At 41.6% G+C, this 19,828-nt stretch overlaps 1 protein-coding gene across 8 annotated transcripts in view; it reads right to left on the bottom strand.

The window, feature by feature from the left end:
* The window catches only part of celf5a (cugbp, Elav-like family member 5a), a 185,723-nt gene extending 167,805 nt beyond the window's left edge, over positions 1–17,918 (bottom strand). For 7 of the 8 annotated variants that reach the window (XM_084920851.1, XM_084920853.1, XM_084920857.1 and 4 more), the window contains exon 1: positions 17,433–17,891. In XM_084920851.1, the coding sequence (XP_084776977.1) occupies positions 17,433–17,790 (358 nt within the window). In that variant the 5' untranslated portion in view covers positions 17,791–17,891. Of the gene's footprint in view, positions 1–17,432 lie in introns of all 8 variants that reach the window. The other variant, XM_084920858.1, reaches the window with a different exon arrangement.
* Positions 17,919–19,828: the final 1,910 nt, after the last annotated feature.

Consider the following 19,828-nt stretch of genomic DNA (forward strand, 5'->3'; position numbering starts at 1 on the left):
TGCAAAGGTCCATCAAACTCTGACCCCCCTCTGACACAGAGAGACAGCACAGCAGACCTGATCCAGTGGAACCCTCCCCAAAAGAAAGTAACCAGTCTTTTTTGTATCCCCTTGATAAGAGAGGCTAGAGGTTCAACAACAGCGGCACGATGCCAGAGTACAGAAGCGGCCAAGTTGTTAACAACCAAAGTCCTTCCCCTGTAAGACAACTGTGGCAGGACCCAAGTCCATCGAGACAACCGGGCAGCAATTTTTTCAACAACACCCTCCCAGTTCTTCCCCTGAAAAGCATCAGTTCCCAAAAACACTCCCAAACACTTCAGTCCCTCCCTGTTCCACTGTAATTCTGCCGGTAACACTGGCTCCTCTTCATCAACCCACCCTCCCAAAATGAAACCTTCACACTTTGACCAGTTAACCTTCGCGGAGGATGCTCGCTCATTTAAGTCCAGTGTCTGTCTGAGTGTTTCAATATCACTTTGACCGGTTATAAAAACCGTAACATCATCAGCATAAGCTGACAATTTTACTGGACTTCCTGCTTCGTCAAAGGTAAAACCTGAGAGTCCCTATCTAAGATGGTGTAAAAGGGGTTCAATGGCCAGTGAATACAACATACCAGAAAGAGGGCATCCCTGCCTGATGCCCCTCTGAGCTGGAACAGGCCGACTTAACCCTCTCCCCAGCTTTAACATGACAGCAGCGTTTGAATACAACAATTTGATCCAAGAAATGAAAATGTTCCCAAACCCAAAAGCTTCTAAAGTTTTAAACAAATAGTGGTGATCAACTCTATCAAAAGCTTTTTCTTGATCCAGAGATAAAAAACCCACATCCAAGTCCTTGAGCTTGGCCAGATCAATAATGTCTCGAATTAAAAACAAGTTGTCCATAATAGTTCTTTCAGGGACACAGTATGCTTGATCCACATCAACAATCATGTCAATACAGGTCTTCAACCTGTTAGAAAGACATTTTGCAAGAATCTTGTAGTCCGTACAAAGCAAAGAGACAGGCCTCCAATTTTTGAGCAAGCCCAGGTCCCCTTTCTTTGGCAGTAAAGTCAAAACTGCCCTTGTGCAACTTGTTGGCAAGATCCCAGTGGTGATACAGTATGTGAAAACCTCATGAATGTCCTCTCCTAGCAGCGACCAGAATTCCTGGTAAAATTCCACAGGAAGACCATCAACTCCTGATGACCGACCACCGTTGAGTTGTTGAACCGCTTAAGACATCTCCTCAAAGGAAATAGCAGACTCCAACACAGCCGATTCAGCCTCATCCAGCCGTGGCAGCCCCACCAGCATCTTCGTCACACATTCAGGGTCACACGTGTCAGCACTAAAGAGGCTGGTTTAAAAGTCAATGGCAAGCTTCCTCATTTCTACTGAGTCAGATGTCACCTTCCCATTTGGAAGCCTTAAGTGCAACATTTGGTGTGACTCTCAAACCCTTTTCTCCAGCTTAAAAAAGAACCTTGTTGGGGCATCTATTTCTTTAATAGTAGAAATCTGAGTCCTAATAAGAGCACCCTTTGCTCTTTTGTGAAGAAACTTGCCCAAAGCCTTCCTCCCACTGTCCCAGGTATTATTTGTATTATCTGTCCCACTTATAATCTCAGTCTCTAGCCTCTTGAGCTCTCGTTCTAAGTCCTCAAAGTAGTCTTTAACAGTGGCCGTTGCATGTGATGTGTATTGGTGGCAAAAAAGCTTAATCTGTGTTTTCCCCACCTACCACCATTGAGCCAAATTGCAAAAGTCCGTTTTCCTTTGTTTCCAGTGGCACCAGAAATCAGAGAAAGCTCGACAGAACTCTTTGTCATGAATCAGCTGCAGGTTAAAGTGCCAGTGCGAACAGATGTTAGAATGCATCAATAAAGAAATATCTGCAGTCACTAAATGATGATCAGAAAAACCAACAGGTGAAACCTCTGCTTTAACTAGTCTATTATTATACATCTGGTTGATATATAATCTATCAAGCCTAGCTGCCTTCACATTGCTCTCAGAAACTTTTACATATGTATACTGTCTGGTTGTGGGATGGAGCTTTCTCCACACATCAGTCAAATCATTCTGAAGAATGATTATAGACAAAAGTGAGCCCGAAGGTGGGTGAGGCCCTCCTGTGTTTCTGTCAACTGAAGGGTGGGTTGTGCAATTCCAGTCCCCTCCCACCACTATTATTGAACCACTATTTAATTTTGATAACTCGTCATTAATTTTACGAAGTAATCGCACACGACCCGCAGCTGAGTTATGGGCGTATCCATCATAAAAGCAAAAGATATTCCCTTGATGGTTGCTTTTACTACCTGTGCCCTTCCCTGCTCTATCTCAGACAGAAACATGTGACAGTTGAAGGTACCTAGAAAATAAAATTGCTACACCCGCACTGAGGTTAGTACCATGACTTAAAAAAGCCTGCCCACTCCAACTCATTCCCCATTCTGTCTCATTATCTATAGTGCTATGTGTTTCCTGCAAAAAGAACACATCAATGTTTTTGTTCTTGCTAAGCTCCACGACTGCACGCCTTTCCCTATCCCTACCCCCATTAATGTTAAGTGTACCTACTCTCAAATTTGCCATATAAGACAGAGAAGAGGAGGAGAAAAAGAGAAAAGACAGTGAGACGCTTCCAGAAAGACACCCTTAGTGCTCCAAACATTTCACTATGCTTTTAAAGGAGCTTTTCCTCGTTTTTCCCTCCTCAACTTAGTCAGGATCTTTTTAAGACGGAATCTTTTCTGTTTACTCAATTGTTCATAACCAACAACTCTTCTTATTTTCAGAACAGATTTTATAAAAAGATCAACATCTGGAAAAACTCAGTGATTTCCACAGACTGCATACCAAATGTCTCATCCAAAAAGCGGTTTATATCTTCTAAGGAATACGACTGCTGATGGTCTTCTTGTGAAACAATATCAGAGCATTGTGACAGGGAATCATCTTCCAACAAGTCGTCTTCCTCATTTTCCACGCTCAAAGAACCTGAAACTACATTCGCAATACCCACCTCACTTGCCGTTGCTTTGGTCTGTCCACTGTCCTGATTTTCCTCCACACTTTCCCTTTCCTGTATGTCATCACATCCATCCTCCACCTCATTGGTCCCCTGTGCTATCCCCTGTTCTTCTGGCGCAGCCTGTGGAGCACTGGCTGCGACCTCCATACTTTTACACCGGCATCTACAGCACGCTCCTGCTCACTTGCCCCACTAGCATGAGCCTCTTGTTCACGGCGCACCTCCTGCTCTTTGTGAGGGCAGGATGAACGTTTATGGCCAACATCACCACACTCAAAGCACTTCATACTACCTGCACTGGCGTAAACAGTATATAAGCCGTTTTCAAATCTTACTTTAAACGACACTTCTAGTGTCTGCGAAGGATCGTTCAGATACATGAAGGCCTGCCTTCTTAGTGACTGAACGTGTTGCAGTCTGGCGTCTTTGCAGCCAAGACAAACAACCCTGAACCCGCTAGCAAATTTTCCAAAGCGGGTCAGTTCCTTTTCTAGTAGTTCATTCAGGATGAACGGCAGGACACCGGACACGGTGACCCGCGTAGATGACACAAACAGTGGCGAAACAGCCACAAACAAATCATCCAGAATGATCCCCCTTTCAACTAACAGGTGAACCAAGCGGAGAAAAGCCATCACAGCCTTGTTCATCCGAGAGCCATAAGTTATATTCTCATGGCCCACCTGTTCACCAACAGCTAGCAGAACCTGCTCCACGGTGTACTGCTGGGGTGCCACCACCCTGGCCCCATGTCTAATAGACAGGGGAGGCGAACCCTCACTGGGGAGGGACGCCATGACTAAAGGTAAAACTGGCCAATTAACTAAAAATCTTCACTTCACACAACACAATGAAATAAACTTGCCTTACCTTTTAACCACCCATAAAGCCCAAAGTTTTCCGGAAAAAACAGTCCAAACGTCCCAAACTCACTCAGCAGCTCCACGCACTCACCAGACACCTTCACACACCCATTCACTCACACTCCCAGCATGCAGTGCAGGAAGGAGAGGAGAGGAGAGGAGAGGAGAGGAGAGGAGAGGAGAGGAGAGGAGAGGAGAGGAGAGGAGAGGAGAGAAGCCAGATGGAAAAATGAGGCAATCATTTTCCCCCTGACTATCTGAATAAATAGATTTGCTTGTGTTCTATTAATGAGGTTCATATGGGTTAGCATGCATCATATTTCTGCCACTCTGAATATGGTTTATTAGCAGCCGCTGCATTTTGGATCTCATTTCAACAGCCAAATATATTCAGTGGGTGGTGATATATTAAGAGTTTTCATACAGACAATATTTCAATCTATTGTTCTTGTTTCAGATGGGATCACTTTTACCCATCCATGCACCACTCTTTGTGCCCCTCTACAAGCATAAATACAGCAGAACAGCACATGTACAGTATTTACAGTTTTACTGACCCTTGTACTACGATGGTTTCTCCACTGAAGGTTAAAATTTCATAAAAGTCACTGATCTATTCATTGATTTGGACCTCTTTTTGCCTCGCTGCCTAAAGTGTCTGTAACATGGATATGTGGCTTCATGGCTGCGGATGCGCTGACCCTCATTACAATATTTAACCACTATAGTCTAAATGATCACATGAAAGACAAACAGCAGCAACGTGTATGCAGGTTGTGATCTTTCAAGTCTCTGACAGCATTAATGGTGCCTTACCTGTCCCAGTTACCCCAAAAATAATCGTTTCAAACTGCGTCCCCCAATTACACCCCTCAGTCACTCACACTACAGTTTAATTCGTATTGCTCATTAGCTTGAACTTGACGCAATACCCGGACTGTTACACGTTGTTGTTTTGGCTTTGTTTGTTTGTTTGTTTCTTAAATGGGCGAGGGTAGCAGAAGGGAATGGTTCCATTTTGGTGCTTGTTTTTCTCTCTTTTTCACTCTCTCTGGGCTTGTTGTTGGTTTACTTGACAAACGCTTGCCCCATCTCTGAATAAGAAACAAGTATTTTGCATTACAATCACAAACGCGATTTATTTGTTAATGTGTAATGCATAGGGCATTGCGAATAAATTAATAGCAACCACAACACTGGCAAACAAAAGAGAAACATGAACTCCATTTAAATGTGATTCTGTGCTCTTTAATGTATGGCTTAATAAGAATTTGCAGGCCACAGGCGAAAAAGCTTTAACAACTCCATAATTGGAATCCAAACACGTACAAATTGCCAGCGCTGCGTTGCATACCAAGTGCAAAAGTGTGAGTGGGGGGGAGCATGATGAAATTGTTTGAAATACAACAAAAAGCCACTGTAATCAAAGCCTGCTGACACAGCAATGGGGGAAGCCTTCCCACTGCGAGGAGATGATCCTCTGCATCATCTGACAGAAACCTAAAACAGCTTTGTCTAAAACATTGATTTCAGCTGCAAAGAGAAGAGATTCCTCTTCTCCTCTCGTCTTTCCCAGCTTCTCATCTCCATCAGCAGCTCCCCGTGTCTGGTCTCCCATTTCTTAATGGTATATTTTTAAGTGGGGTACGCGTGTACTGGGAAATAAGGCCGAGTCTCTCCATCTCCTCTGCACTGAATTGGCATGTAATTAAAGAGTGTTACATGGGAGAGAGGGAGGGAGCGCGTGAGGCAGAGGGAGAACGGGAGACAGTAAGTAAGAAGTGCGTTCCTGCTCAGTCGTAGAAATCACGAGTGTATGTCCACGGGGTCTGTGAGACACAGGAGGCACTCTTGCTGTGCCATCCTTCAGTGCTCTTTAGGTCTATTTGGCAATGAAATACATTCCTGAAGTCCTGCAAAAGCACACATATGTTTCCTTTATGGTGTAAAGAATAATAAGTAGCTCAAATGTAGAAACACTAAAAAAAATTCACGCACCTAAATTAAAAAGAATTTTAAAAAGATAGTAAAATATTACTGAGATATTACTGAGAATACTGTGGCTGGATTGGTTCCTTGACCAGCTATCTGTTTACTCTTACAGAAATATTGATGTTTTAAATTAGTCAGCCAGAAAGACCAGTAGTGATTCCTTTTTAAAACTGCTGTTACTTCATTGGCCATTTAAAATAATTATTTTTGGCTATTGTTATTGGTAGTGGCATTAAAGTTGTGCATCAAGAAAATTTCCCCACCAAACCCCAAAACAAAGTCTTTGAGGATATTTTTTCATTTTACTGTTTTAGAGAAAATTCAAGTTTATTCAAGTTTGTCATCTAGAATTAATAATTCAGTCTCAGCAAACAGACTTTTCCTGGGAAATATGATTTGGAAATATGTCTCTTTGTTATTGTAGGTCTTTACCTTGCAATATAGGCCTTGAGGAAACTGTCGTTGTGATTTGGCGCTGTATAAATAAAACTGAAATGATTTGAATTTACAGTTTGCTTTATTTGTTTTACTCCCTCGGCTAACATAATTATAATAACCTGGTGCAGAATTGTAACTGGTCTAAGTGCAAGATGAAGATACTTGGAGTATTATTGCATTGTGCCTTCCTTCGTCTATACAAAATGAAAAGTTTCTCAATTTGGTACATTTCTGTCTGGATATATGCAGCTTTTTCATGTTTGGCTCTTTTGTTTTATTATGATTATGTTTAATTTTTGTGGGTTCTTTTTTTTAAAGTTTGACCTAAAATAGCTCCCAAATTTAAGTCACGTCCCCTTATTTTATTTTATTTTATTATCATTTGTTAGAATTTTTGCTGAATGTTTCTCTGAGTCTGGAACTTTTACTTAAAGTGTTTGTCTCCATCTTTTGTAATTTTCACAATCTCAGCATTTAGTAATTTGCACTGCCACTCTGGTAGCTGCTGGTAAGCTGAATACGAGCAACCTGCTTCTACATAGGCAGTGGGCATAAAATGCGTACTGCAGAATCGTCAAATATGAATGCAATTCCGAGGAGACAGGCACGGTTTAAACCACAACCTCTCTCTTTTAAACTCCACCTTTCATACCCTCTTTTCTCCATCTCCTTGCCCCAGAGGAGCCAAGCTGCCCCAGTGTAATGAAAAAGTGTGAACTTGCTCTCACTGTGGCATTTCCTTGGCCAGAAAGTGTGAAGGTAGCAGAAACTGAGCCAATCCTGGCACCAGCCTTGTCTGCTCGCTCACACATCATTTGCACTCTTTGGAAAACGCTATCACTGTGGCTAGATTACTTGCTTACTTCATTTACTGCCATGCGGGGCTCTAAGGGAACTGAGAGCCTTTCAGAAGGGTCGTTAGCTGAAACGCACATCATCGGCGTGGATGCAACGTGATTATGACCTGAATCATCGCCAGTCGGTTAGGCGGGAGGCTCTATGGCACAGATTGACCACGAGGGGGGTAATCAGTCTGGTCTCATAGAATCTTTTAGTTTATCTAATCATTTTCTTATCTTTGAAAAAAACACAACCACACTTCTTGATCTGTTTACACACAACAATCATGTCAATACTTAGGGCGAAGGATGAAAGAGGGCAAAGAAAAACAGCTAGCGATGGCAGGGACCTTTCAAAACAGTCTCAGTCATTGTTCTGACAACAACATTTTTGCTGCCCCAGCTTAATAATGAGCCTCATAATGATAGTGTAATAAAAGCAGTAGCCTTCTTTAACCTGTAAACCTTAATTATGTCAGACATTCACCTTCTATAGCACCAGAAACTGTGCACAGTAAACATCTCCTGACCCTGAATCCTCGTGCACTCTTCCATCACTCCTCCACTAATAACTGTAACCCTTCATCTCTGCTGCACACAGCTCCAAAATCCTTTTCCATTTCCTCCTTCACTAACCCTCCCATCACACCTTCACCATGAGCGGTAAACTGGGGGAGGATGAACACCGCAGAGCACTGAGGAGCATCGGTGTCTATCATGAAGGCAACAAATAGCCCCTGCACCCTCGTGGTATCCTCTCTGACCCCTGAGTAGAAGAACCTCAGCCATTGATTTGTTGCTACTTGCTCACATAGACTACACTATAGCCTCCAAGAAGCGGTCAAACAGATCCATAGGCAGAATCTCCCAAAGGATTTCATGTGTGTGTGTGTTTGTGCATGCATTCATGTATTTGTGTGTACATGTGATATATTGCCTAATGAGTGTGACAATTACATTTAATTCTTTCTGAAATGCTCAGTATATGTTTCATGATCAATACAGGGAAATAGAAACCATCACAGCAATGCAGGCACGCACTGTATACTGATACCTTCATAGTCACTTACTAGAATAAGTGTTGCTTAAGTGGTACTTCATATATATTCCAGCTGGAAAGTCATGACTGACTATATTTCCATCACAGAATAACTGTATAAATGTGTTAAAACTATCATTGTGAACTATAGCCTTAAATAAAGCAGACACAAACTATCTGAAAATGTTGTTCACATTAATTATAAGTCTTATTATAATAATGCCTCAGTTATAATATATTTAATTATGCAATGTGTGTTACAATTAACCACTTTAATTGTCACTAGACTTCTTGTTGCAGGATTGTAAGGTTGGCAGTAAGATTATGCAAGGCTCCTTTGTATGTTTACTATCATGCACTCCAATACATTTTTAAATTGAGAAAATGGATCACATTTTTATGAACATATAATAGAGGTTAGAGCTCAAACTCAGAACAACCCATCTGGAGATTGTTGTGACATTTAGATAAATGTGCTTTTCTTTGTGGATGCAAATATTCAGCCGTCTCCTTAATGTTATCCTATTAATGTGCAACTATTTAATAAAAGCAAAGGAAAGACTCCTACAATCAGTTGCAAGCATAAACACAGGGATTGCTAGCAGCGGGGAAGTCTCAACTCACAGAGACTTCGGAAGAGAAACCTCATAAATCCTTCAATTATTAACTTGATATATTTCCTATTAAGTGAACTTGTGCCAATTGTAGATGTCCATGTTATATTTGATCTGCATGTTGGCAAACATACTTATGACATATACACGTATTAGCATTAAAAAGGAATTTCCAACAAGCACCTTATAAAGTTGGCAGCAAATGCAGGTTTTGTTGGTGACATGGCAGATTGCAACCAGCAGCCCATCCCCAGAATTGGCCAGAATCCCTGATATTTGGCTGGATAACACTTATGATACAGCACTTTGGCATCCTCCACTGTTCTATAGCCTTTAAAGTAAGTCTTGACTTTTGTAGACTCTCTGAGTACATCATCCCTCTTTTGCTATTAAAGCCATAGTCCAATCTATAAATAGTAGTCCAGTGCCCTGCATCCCTGATGAGCAAGCTAATTGACACTGTTAATGGATAGAGTTTCACAGAGCTGTAAATAATGTGTAGGTTCACACTTACTGCCTCCTGCCGTGTTACTTCTGGGAGGGCAACAAGAGTTTACCTGCCAAGTCCCGTCTCTCCAGCCTGTCATCCCTGCTTCCCTCCCTGAGCCAAGTCTGCTCCGGCCAAGGGATTTACAGAAATCAATAACTCTGTGTGCCCCCACCCCACCTCCCTCTGCCCGAGTCAAAGTCAGAAAACTGCATCCTCTTCATGTACTCTAACAACCTCTTGAAAGAGGAAAACAGGACTACAAGAAAGGAAACCATAAAATCACTTTCATTTTGGCCCACACCGTTTGTATTTAAAGTTTCCCTTTAATGTATGGCATATTTGATGCAATATTACTAAAAATGCATGTCCTCTGTCTAAAACTAAAAGGCATTTAAACCTCTGAGACAGCTCAATTGATCATAGCAAAGCCACAATCATAGATGACTGGCAGCTGCAAACTGACTATGGACTAAGAGACAGATCAGGTTCTCAGTCACTTTGATTTTACAAATTGAAAGGTACCTTAAAAGACATCGCTTCAAAGGCACGGAGGTTGCTTGGATGGACTGTTTGAAAGAGGGATGAGAAAGACAGACATGCAAGGAGAGCAAAAAACACTACCTGGTGAAATCATTCACACATTCATTCTCTATCAGTATACCGCTGTACATGGGCAACCTAATGAAATGAGATACACTTGATTTATCCCACATTGGAAAATTAATTTGTTAATGTGAAGTAAGTATAAAATGTGTCCAATACTGTATCTGTCCTTGTGGCAGTGAAGCTGAATCAGTCTCTTAGAGAAGGTGCTCCGTTGCATGTCCAGCAAGTGGTGCCAGAGGTAGTCACGATGCAATCAGTGACCTCCTCTTCGAGACTGATGTATATACACAAGCCTTTATAAAGACGCTGGCAATGAATACTGTTTTTTTATTTTCCATCTTCCAAAAGCTCATTTTCACTTATACCCTGCTTGCCAACAATATAATTTGTGTCATTGTCCTAACTTTTATTTATTTATCTCATATCACCACTGCAGCTGGAGGAGATAATTAATTAACACTAATGGTGTGACTAACAAGCAGACACCGGGGTGTTAATTGCCTCGATGTACTGTATTTCCTGGTAACCACATTAAACGGATGGATGGATGGATGGATGGATGGATGGATGGATGGATAGATGGATAGATAGATAGATAGATAGATAGATAGATAGATAGATAGATAGATAGATAGATAGATAGATAGATAGATAGATAGATAGATAGATAGATAGATAGATAGATGAATTGAGTCTGAAGAGCAGTGAAAACAGATATGAGAACCCACGAGGCATTAATTATTTGAGCAGTCTTTTTTAATTAAGTCAGATCTACCATTGTACAGTGTACCACCGATCAGATGCCATACTGGAACTCATATAAAGTCCATATACTTTGCTTATTCTACAAAATTAATATTTGATCACCAGAAAAGTAACACAAATTCTGTCTCTCATCTTTCTATTCTGGCATGCAATTTGCTTGTATCAAACACACACAAAAAATGGATGCGATACATCTCTCGTACAAAGCCTCTGACCAGTTTATGTCACTGGCAATAGAGCACAGAGACTGTTGGCTGCGGCATCACTCCTTAAGTGAGAAAGATGGATGGAAGGAGCGTGGAGAGAGATGGCTGAGCGATGGAAGAGACGGGGTGTGAGGGGAGGCATGGAAAGGCGCTGGAAACGAGGCCTGCAGTCGCCCACAGATGCTCCCTCTGTCTCTCCCTCCTTTTGAGCACAGTACGGGAGCAGTCTTTTGGGGAGGCTGGCAGGCAATCAGCGATGCCATGCCAGCAGTGCAGCGATGGCAGCTTAACCTATTTTCGGAAATACCACAGAATATCTATTTATAACCGTGCTGAGCCGCATGTATCTTCACACATCCCTCATGGACTTGAGCATTCTTAGACATTTTCCAATCTAAAATGTGCCTTCCTTAAATTTCAAGGATTGCTTAATATCTGTGGAAAACAAGGTCTGCTAATAGTTCTGCTTATCCCCACTTAGGGTGGCAAACTACCATATTATTCACGCTGTCAAAATACTAACATTTTTCGCATAATATATTTTGTCATTAATTATAAACAGTTTTGCTATTACTGCTTACATTCTAATCATAAAATAAGAAATCACCTCTGGACAGCACAGAATTAACATTACAAGTAGCAGCGGTATTATTGAATTACATATTACTAGTGTTACTAGAGGGATTTTCTCATGTCAGCAGCTTTCAGGTGATTATTTTATCTGCCAAGCTTGGCCTCTGCTCCTCCTCAATCCATCCCATCCACTGTTGCCCAAACGGCAAACAGCCTGTCAGAGGCATCCTCCATGTCCCAAGCTGAACCATCACTCTGCTCTCCCAGCGCCTTAGGATAAAAGCTGCCATTTGTTTCTGCATCTCTGACAAACACTTATCCATCTGTCCATACATCCATTGTTCTGTGCCGTGTGTCTGTCTATCATTTGCCTCGTGAGCCCCGCTTCATACATGTTCCATCCTAACTGTGCAAATGCTCTCTGTCACACCGGGCTGTATGACAGTGGGGGGGATTAGGTGAGAGTACCAAGTCCAGTATCCACAAAGCTTTGTGTTCACGTGCACTCTCAGGCAGATTCATGTAAGACATAAATGCATTGTTCATTCACACCAATATCAAGGACTCGACGATTTGGCAATCAGAGAAATGTGACAGCTTGACTAATCTGTGATTGTTTTTTGTCCAAAACACGGGGGCTAGCAAGCCCTCCAAGGGCACGGTACTATAAGACAAGACAAATAACTTATTATTTTCCAGGCTTGTACAAGGCTTTATCGCATGAGTTCTCCTGAACCATTCCAAAATGGAGAGGGATTATCACAAAACATTGCATTAAAATCTCCTCTCTCCTCTCTCCCTTGTTATTTCATTTTCCTTCTAAAATGAATCTGTGCCCAGCCAGGCTCAAACACAACATTAAAGAGCTCATGCTATTCTAACAGAAACCACCAACCCCCTCCTCCTCGCGCTCTCCCTTTTCCCCCCTCTGTGCCTTTATAACCCCCCCTCCCCCCTCATAAGAGTACACTCTGCTCTGTAGGCAATGGCACTCTGCAAAGCTGCCCATTCAAAATAGATAGTCTAAATAGAGGGAGATAGAAGCCTAAGAAAATAGCTCTGACCTTTGAGCCTGAGCAGGAAGGCAGCGCGCTTCTGCCAACTCTACCTTTAGAAAAGAAATGTGTCCACAAAACAGCAAAAATAATTCAACTCAAAAATCTTCCGTTTAAAATATCTGGAAAAAGCCAGTAGCGCATTCATCAAATCAACAGTGCTACCAAAATCCATCTCCATCTCGCATCGATTATTATTATAGGTTGTCATCAAAACAGTCAACTTACCAATATAACTTTTTAAAACACCATGGCACCACCACCATCCCTTGAAACACAAACACTGTCCAGAAAATGTAGAATGAAGGACCAAAGAGCTTTATTTACTTATTATATTATATTATAGGTTTCATTAATGAGCTAGACCTCACTGCTCATTTTCCCATCTCTGTTCCCATTCTGGGCACCCATTTACAGCAAACACATTCCACAAAGGTCATGGTGTAACAGCACTTCCAACAAACTGAAAGTATAATATACTGCAAGCAATAATGAATGTTGCATTGGTGCAGGAAATCAATCCATCTGAAAGGCTCTCCTGGGCAGGTATTAAAGGAGAGGGAAGCGGAGACGGAATAAAAGTCAGGTGAGCCTGGTGAGCAGATACAAACCTCCAGCAGAGCGCAGCCTTGTTGCCATCTAAGATTGCCAATCTGCTTGGGAAACCAACAGAAAAGAGCAGGAGAGAGAGGGAGGCAGCACTCCTCATCCTGAAGTCAAGGCCCATAGCGCCTGTCAGTACCCGTTGAGCTGCTGCATCTTTTATGAGGAAAGCCCTGTTGCTTATTACAATATTTACAGACGTTTAAAGATTGCGAGGCGAGTGTTGTTACTGCATTAGCTTGGCTCGGTGGCCTTCGCTCACTAGACTCTGACAGGAGATTTTATTCTAGATTTGTTCAATCGAATCACTGCACAAAACTGCGCGGAGACCGAGAATTGTTTTTCAGGTGACTCAGAGGTCACACGCACAGCTGGAATGGAGTGTAGCTTTCATGGCATTTATGATATTGGTTCATTTCATTAGTAAATAGGCAATAATGTCAAAAGGAACAAGTTCCAAAGCTGTCTATTAAATCTGTAATATTAACACAGTTTGGTTTTTCTGTACAGTCCATGTTGTATCTACAGCTCTGTTTATGGATGTAAGCGAATTTTTCCCATCTGTTTCCCCAGGAGGGATGCTGTCCTACAGCAGTGCCGTGATCTTTGACACTTTCCATAAGGCACACGTAATATGGAAATGTGTGCATGTACTTCCATAATATCAAAGGAAGAAAGCAGCTTTAACAAACCAACGGTTGGTTTAACCAGTGCTGTTGCCTTTAAGCTCCATCTTCATAAAGGAAAACTGGAATGTATAGTTCTGGTTTGATGAATGTGCTTTGTTCCAACTAGCTGTGCTTCCTTCCTTCTTTATTCTTTGAGGAGCACAACTTACAGAGAAACCCTATCCATCAGACTGCTTCAGACGAAGGAAAAAATAAAAACTTGAATAAATATTTCATTAGATTATTCTGTGATTTAATGTGCTTCTGCTTGCTGGGGTCTACAGCAATATCTCCATTTATAAATGCATTAACACAGTAATACTCAACACAAGCTTAGTATTGATATCCGGGCAGCCTTACCCGGCAGATTGGAGCAACCTAGGGATTTTTTTTGTCTGTGCGTCTACCTGTTGTGCTAAATTATACATTTCCTCTCTGATCTGAGTGCATTGTGGAAACTCACATGATATAATCTACCCAGAAAACTGCACTTTTAATTAAAGAATTTGATATAGCAAGCAACATAACAGGCACAATGCATAAAAGGAACACTGGTTCTGGATATATGCGTGTGCATATATGCATGTATGTATTTGTTCTGCAGGTGGTAGTCAAAGCTAATTAGAGCCAAAGGGAGAAGTTTTCATAGTCTGTGATAAATTCAACATCAGGAAATCCTCTACTTATTAATACCAATTGGGCGACAATAATTGGCAGGCCATCGACAGCGTGGGCAGAATTAATCATTTGAAGAGGCAGGCTAGACTGAATTTTTAATTGGCAGAGGCAGCCACTGTTTAGGGAGGCAACCAGCTGATCACCCAAGAGACTGCTGCTTCAGACAATGCACATTTGCTAATCCTCTTGAGTCAAGTTATTATGGCCATGCATTATTATCACGCTTTACAAACTAATTCCATGTTTTCCCTCTCGGATTACCAAGGGGAAAAAACAGTTGCATAAGAAAAGAGGAAATAAACACAGAGAGCACAATGTGGATGAAATGAAAATCCAAAAAATCCAAATGACAGAATAAGCACAATGGCTACGAATGCGCAACACTTAGTATAATGAAAATAGCATGTGCGCATGTGTGTATGTGCGTCTGTTCCTCTGTCCATCGATTTGTTAGTGTGAATGTGCCACTTTGAGGGTGCTTGCCCAGTGTTTCCATCAGGATGCGTACCCCATAATCCTTTTTCTGCTTAATAACGTGATTAACTATAAAATAACCTCATCAAGGATCACTGACACATTAGAGTTTGATTTTCTATTGTTAATTGTGCAACAAGGCTTCATTACATCCTAACTCATTTAATTTGACTGAACTATGCTTATCTAAAATTAATTAGCGGTTTGTACGTTAAAATTCAGGGCAAATAATGACATGAGAAATGCATTTGGAATCATATTTTTAGCATTTTTGCTAGATCAGAAGGAGAGGATTATCCAGCTACATTTAAACAAGATTTTTTGTTTAGTAAAATGCAAAAAAAAAAAAAATCATAATGCACAATGAACAGATATAAAAGTTCACTGGATATTTTTAAGGGATTTCACTTTGTTGAAAGGCTCTTTTGAGTTTTGCATTTCAAACTGACAAGAGAACTGAGGAGGGTGATCATACAGAGTCTCACCGAAAGCAAGCAGTACATCTCAATTACACATTTTCCCACTTCTTCTACTTTACCACCAGGGCAAGAATGATGTAATAAATTGATGATAATATAATGCTACGAGGAAATCTGACAAAAAACCTTTTCAAATGAATAACAGTTTTTCCACTGTATTAATTAAAAAAATAATTGCTAATTATGACATATCAAATTTATGGCCTAGGTGTCAAATATTTCACTTGAATTATATACATGTCTACCAAAGATCAGTGTTTTTGTATGCGTAATGGAAATGTGCTGTTTATGTTATGTAGAAAGCCTAAATTGTCTTTTCCCTGATAGCACGATAAGGTGACATCATTCAGGACCCAAAATACTGCCATCACTGCAACACGGTGAAATGACATTTTAGTATATGCATGAACACAAGCACAAAAACACACGCATCCAAAGCAAACCAGATCAGTGCAATACTGAAGAAACGACTTCCACAACAATAACATCAACTTTACGACCGTCATAAAATATGTGGCAAACATTATTATTATTATATACTGTAACTGTATCCTGGTTTGAAACCTTCACAAAGACTTGTATTAATTATTCTGAAGGAGATGGGGACGACCTTTGTAGCAGAAACAAATTTAATATCTTGCGATGGTGACTTGATGCATGACACGACAGGGTTTGTAATGTTTACTGTCATACATTATCATTTGTCTTTTCTAAATGTCACTGTAATAAAAGGCTTATCTCCTGTGCTTACATCCTTCACACATCTGCATCTGCTCTGCGAAATTAAGAATCCACGTGTGGAAAAAAACCAAAGAAAAGGGTTTTTTATAACTGTGGATTTGACTAAATGATAGTCGAGGCCATTGCATGCTTTTGTTTGTGACTTCTATGTGTCAGCAATGAAATCACCATAAATGTTCTCCAAATGCATTAAGTATGCAATTGCCCTTTGTCGTTATATGAATAAGATGTTGCAAACTTTGTGTACAGTGCACTGGCCTGACCGTTACAATGAAACTAACAGTGATCACAGTGCTTATAGTCAAAGCCTGAATGTCACTGATCAGCTAAACCAGTGCAGCTCTGGGGTTATGCACTTCTGGTCTAAATTAAAGGTTGGGTGAGGGTTCACGGGTCATGACGATGACAATGATGACGTCTGCACTGCTTGAATCTAGGGGATGGGGGGTGCGGGGGGGGCTGTATCGTGAAATGCTTTTCCCACCCAGGCAGTGATCTATATTCTTGCTAGCCAACTTCATTATGGAAGATGGAAGTTGTCAGTGTATGTATAGTGAGCTGAGTGGATTTACACCCTCTGCTTCCATTTCAGCAGAAGCATCACTACCCACTCTCCGTGGCGACGTCCGTCATCTTGTGACAGTTCGTGCGCCCTTTGGAGACGTTGTAGAATTGAACTGATTTCGCCGTGTCGCGTTTGCACCCAGCCCGCTCTATTTGCACATGGGGAGATGTTAAAGAAAGCATATGGATGAATAAATGATGCCGCCCCTCCGCAAAAGATGGGACTGGCAAGAGGAGGCTGTTGAAAAATGCATCCTTTCCGAGCGCCTCTGCCCCACTTAGGAGCGTGTTAAGGAAACACTCAAAGGCAATAAAATAAAGAATTGTTCCTCGTGTTCAAAACACTCAAAATATGTGCAAATCTTTCTTTTTGTGGTCATAATAAATGCTGAAATTTAGAGATAGAAATACAAAAGCGCGTCAAACCAATCTGATAATTACTAAAAAGCTAAAAACTTGCCTTACGCACAAAAAAAGCAACTGGAGCAAAATGCCAAACCTCATGAATGTTATACAGAAATATGAGCAGTGATGAGCATAACGATACAGATTATTTGGGGGATTGACAGCTGAGCGATTAAGCCTGATTAAACATGAAAATAAAAGTGACAAAAATCCGCATTTCACTACAAATCAGTTCAGTACGTACAGATACTAATAAGCAGATATTAAGCTTCATATGGGCCTCGCAGCCATTCGAGGGGCGACACATTACCTTTGTGCATGCCGGTGTATCGGTCCTTGAGAACTGTCAGTTCGTGGATTTTCCCAAACTGTTCAAACAGGGGTTTCAGGTCTTTTTCTTCCAAGTTCCGCGGTATCTGCCCGATAAACAGTTTAATGGCATCTTGGTCTTTCATGTTGCCGCTCTCCGGATGAATTGAAATGGGTTCTGACCCGTTCATGGGTTTCGGAAATGTGATCTGAGGGTACTGGTGCTGATGTGGGATAAGTAGTAGTGGTTGTTGGGTCGGTGGTGCCCCCGGTCCGGTGAAAACCAGGCTGGAGTGAGAGGGCTGGGGCTGCTGTGGATGGTGCTGCCTTCTTGTTTCAGTCTGAGTGAATCTGGCCATTCTGAGCTGGGAGCAGAGTGGATAATAATGACAACACACACACACACTGTGAGAGAGCAAGCACTCAGCTGGAAACCAGGCTGACTTTCTATCCGACACACAACACACACGCACACACAGCGAGGTAGAGGGGGTTGATATTGGTGAAATAAGCGCGCAGAAGCGATATGAGACACCATAGAGCGACACCCAGTGGTGTTTATGATGTACTTGAACTCAAAAAAGACTTCTTTCGGCTGCTTCCTTTAGGGGTCGCCACAGCGGATCATCTGCCTCCATCCCACCCTATCCCAGCATTCTCCTCTGTCACATCAACCCTCTGCATGTCCTCCCTCACTACATCCACGAATCTTCTCTGAGGTTTTCATCTTTTCCATCTTTTCCTCCTGCCTGGCAGCTCCATATTCAAGATCCACTGTCCAAAATCCTTCCTCTCCACATGTGCAAACCGTCTCACCCTTTTCTTTCTCACTTTGCCTCCAAACAGCTCACCGTGATCTGTCCCTCTGATGTACTAATTTCTAATTTTGTCCATTCTGGTTCCTCCCACTGAAAATCTTAACATCTTTAGCTCTGCCTCCTCCATAAATTACAGCAACTCTCACTATCATCTCGCAAACCTTCCCTTTCTTTGCTGCTATGCTTCTGTCACAAATCACGCCTGTCACTCATCTCCACCCTGCCTGCACTCTCTTCTTCACCTCTTTTGTCCACTGTCTGTCACTTTGGATGGCTGACCCCAAGTATTTACACTCCTCCACCTTGACTATCAATAATCCACCTTTCCACCAGTCTCCCTCATATATCCACACGTGTATTCAGTCTTGCTTCTACTGAATTAAATTCCTTTTCTCTCCAGAGCATACCTCCACCTGTCGAGGCTCTCTTCCACATGTTCCCTACTCTCTTGTGGCCCCACGTAGCTGGGTTCAGCTCAACTCAGGAAAGACATTTTGGCAAAAAAAAAAACAGAACAAAAAAAATGAAAAACATTAAAGATGGATTTGCTTTTGTTTTGTTTTCAATCGCTGTCAAGACTGAAGGCAAAACCTTTACTTTAGTGAAAGTAGCAGCACAAAGAAAATTACTCAAGAGATTATTTCCCACAGCTGACATTCACAGTGGGGAAAACACAGGTGTTAGCAATTACAATAATGACAGCTCTGTTCTGTTTAAGCGCCCCAGTATGCAAGTCTGCAGCAGAATAGCCCGACTATTTACGCTTGCATATTTCTAGCTGTAATTTATAAAATGTTTTCTCTTAAAGTTTGATCACATTTAAAAAAAAATTGACTATTTAAAAAAAGAAGGTTTTGATTTAAAGTGGGTTAAATGATAATTTTGTCAAATGATTTATAACCCCAGTATTGACCTTTGGTTCCAACTGAGGTTGAACTACTGAGTAAATTGCTAATGTGTGGTAAAGTTATCACAAAGGTTATTTGATATCACTTAATTTCATGCGTATTTTCAGTATAAAACTATCCATCCATCCATCCATTCGCTTCCGCTTATCCTTTTCAGGGTCGCGGGGGGCGCTGTAGCTTATCCCAGCTGTCATAGGGCGAGAGGCGGGGTACACCCTGGACAGGTCGCCAGTCTGTCGCAGGGCCAACACACAGGGACAGACAACCATTCGCACTCACATTCATTCGCACATTCACACCTAGTGACAATTTGGATTATCCAATTAACCTATCCCCACAAGCTGCATGTCTTTGGATGGTGGGAGGAAGCCGGAGTACCAGGAGGGAACCCACGCAAACACGGGGAGAACATGCAAACTCCACACAGAAAGACCCCGGCCTGATGTTGGAATTGAACTCAGGACCTTCTTGCTGTGCGGCAACAGTGCTAACCACCATGCCCAGTATAAAACTAAATATATCAAATCTCACAGACATTTAAGCAACTTCATTGTGCAGTAGTTGTGTTCGTGTTTGTAAACAGTGCTGCGGCACCCCATCAGTCCTCAAATCATCATAGAAATAATTTAAATGTTGAGATAAATGTGGAAGCCAGCTGTAAATCTCTCAGT

Source organism: Perissodus microlepis, chromosome 23 (genome assembly GCF_051167445.1).
Source record: "Perissodus microlepis isolate ML-2025 ecotype Zambia chromosome 23, ASM5116744v1, whole genome shotgun sequence".
Lineage (NCBI taxonomy): Eukaryota > Metazoa > Chordata > Actinopteri > Cichliformes > Cichlidae > Perissodus > Perissodus microlepis.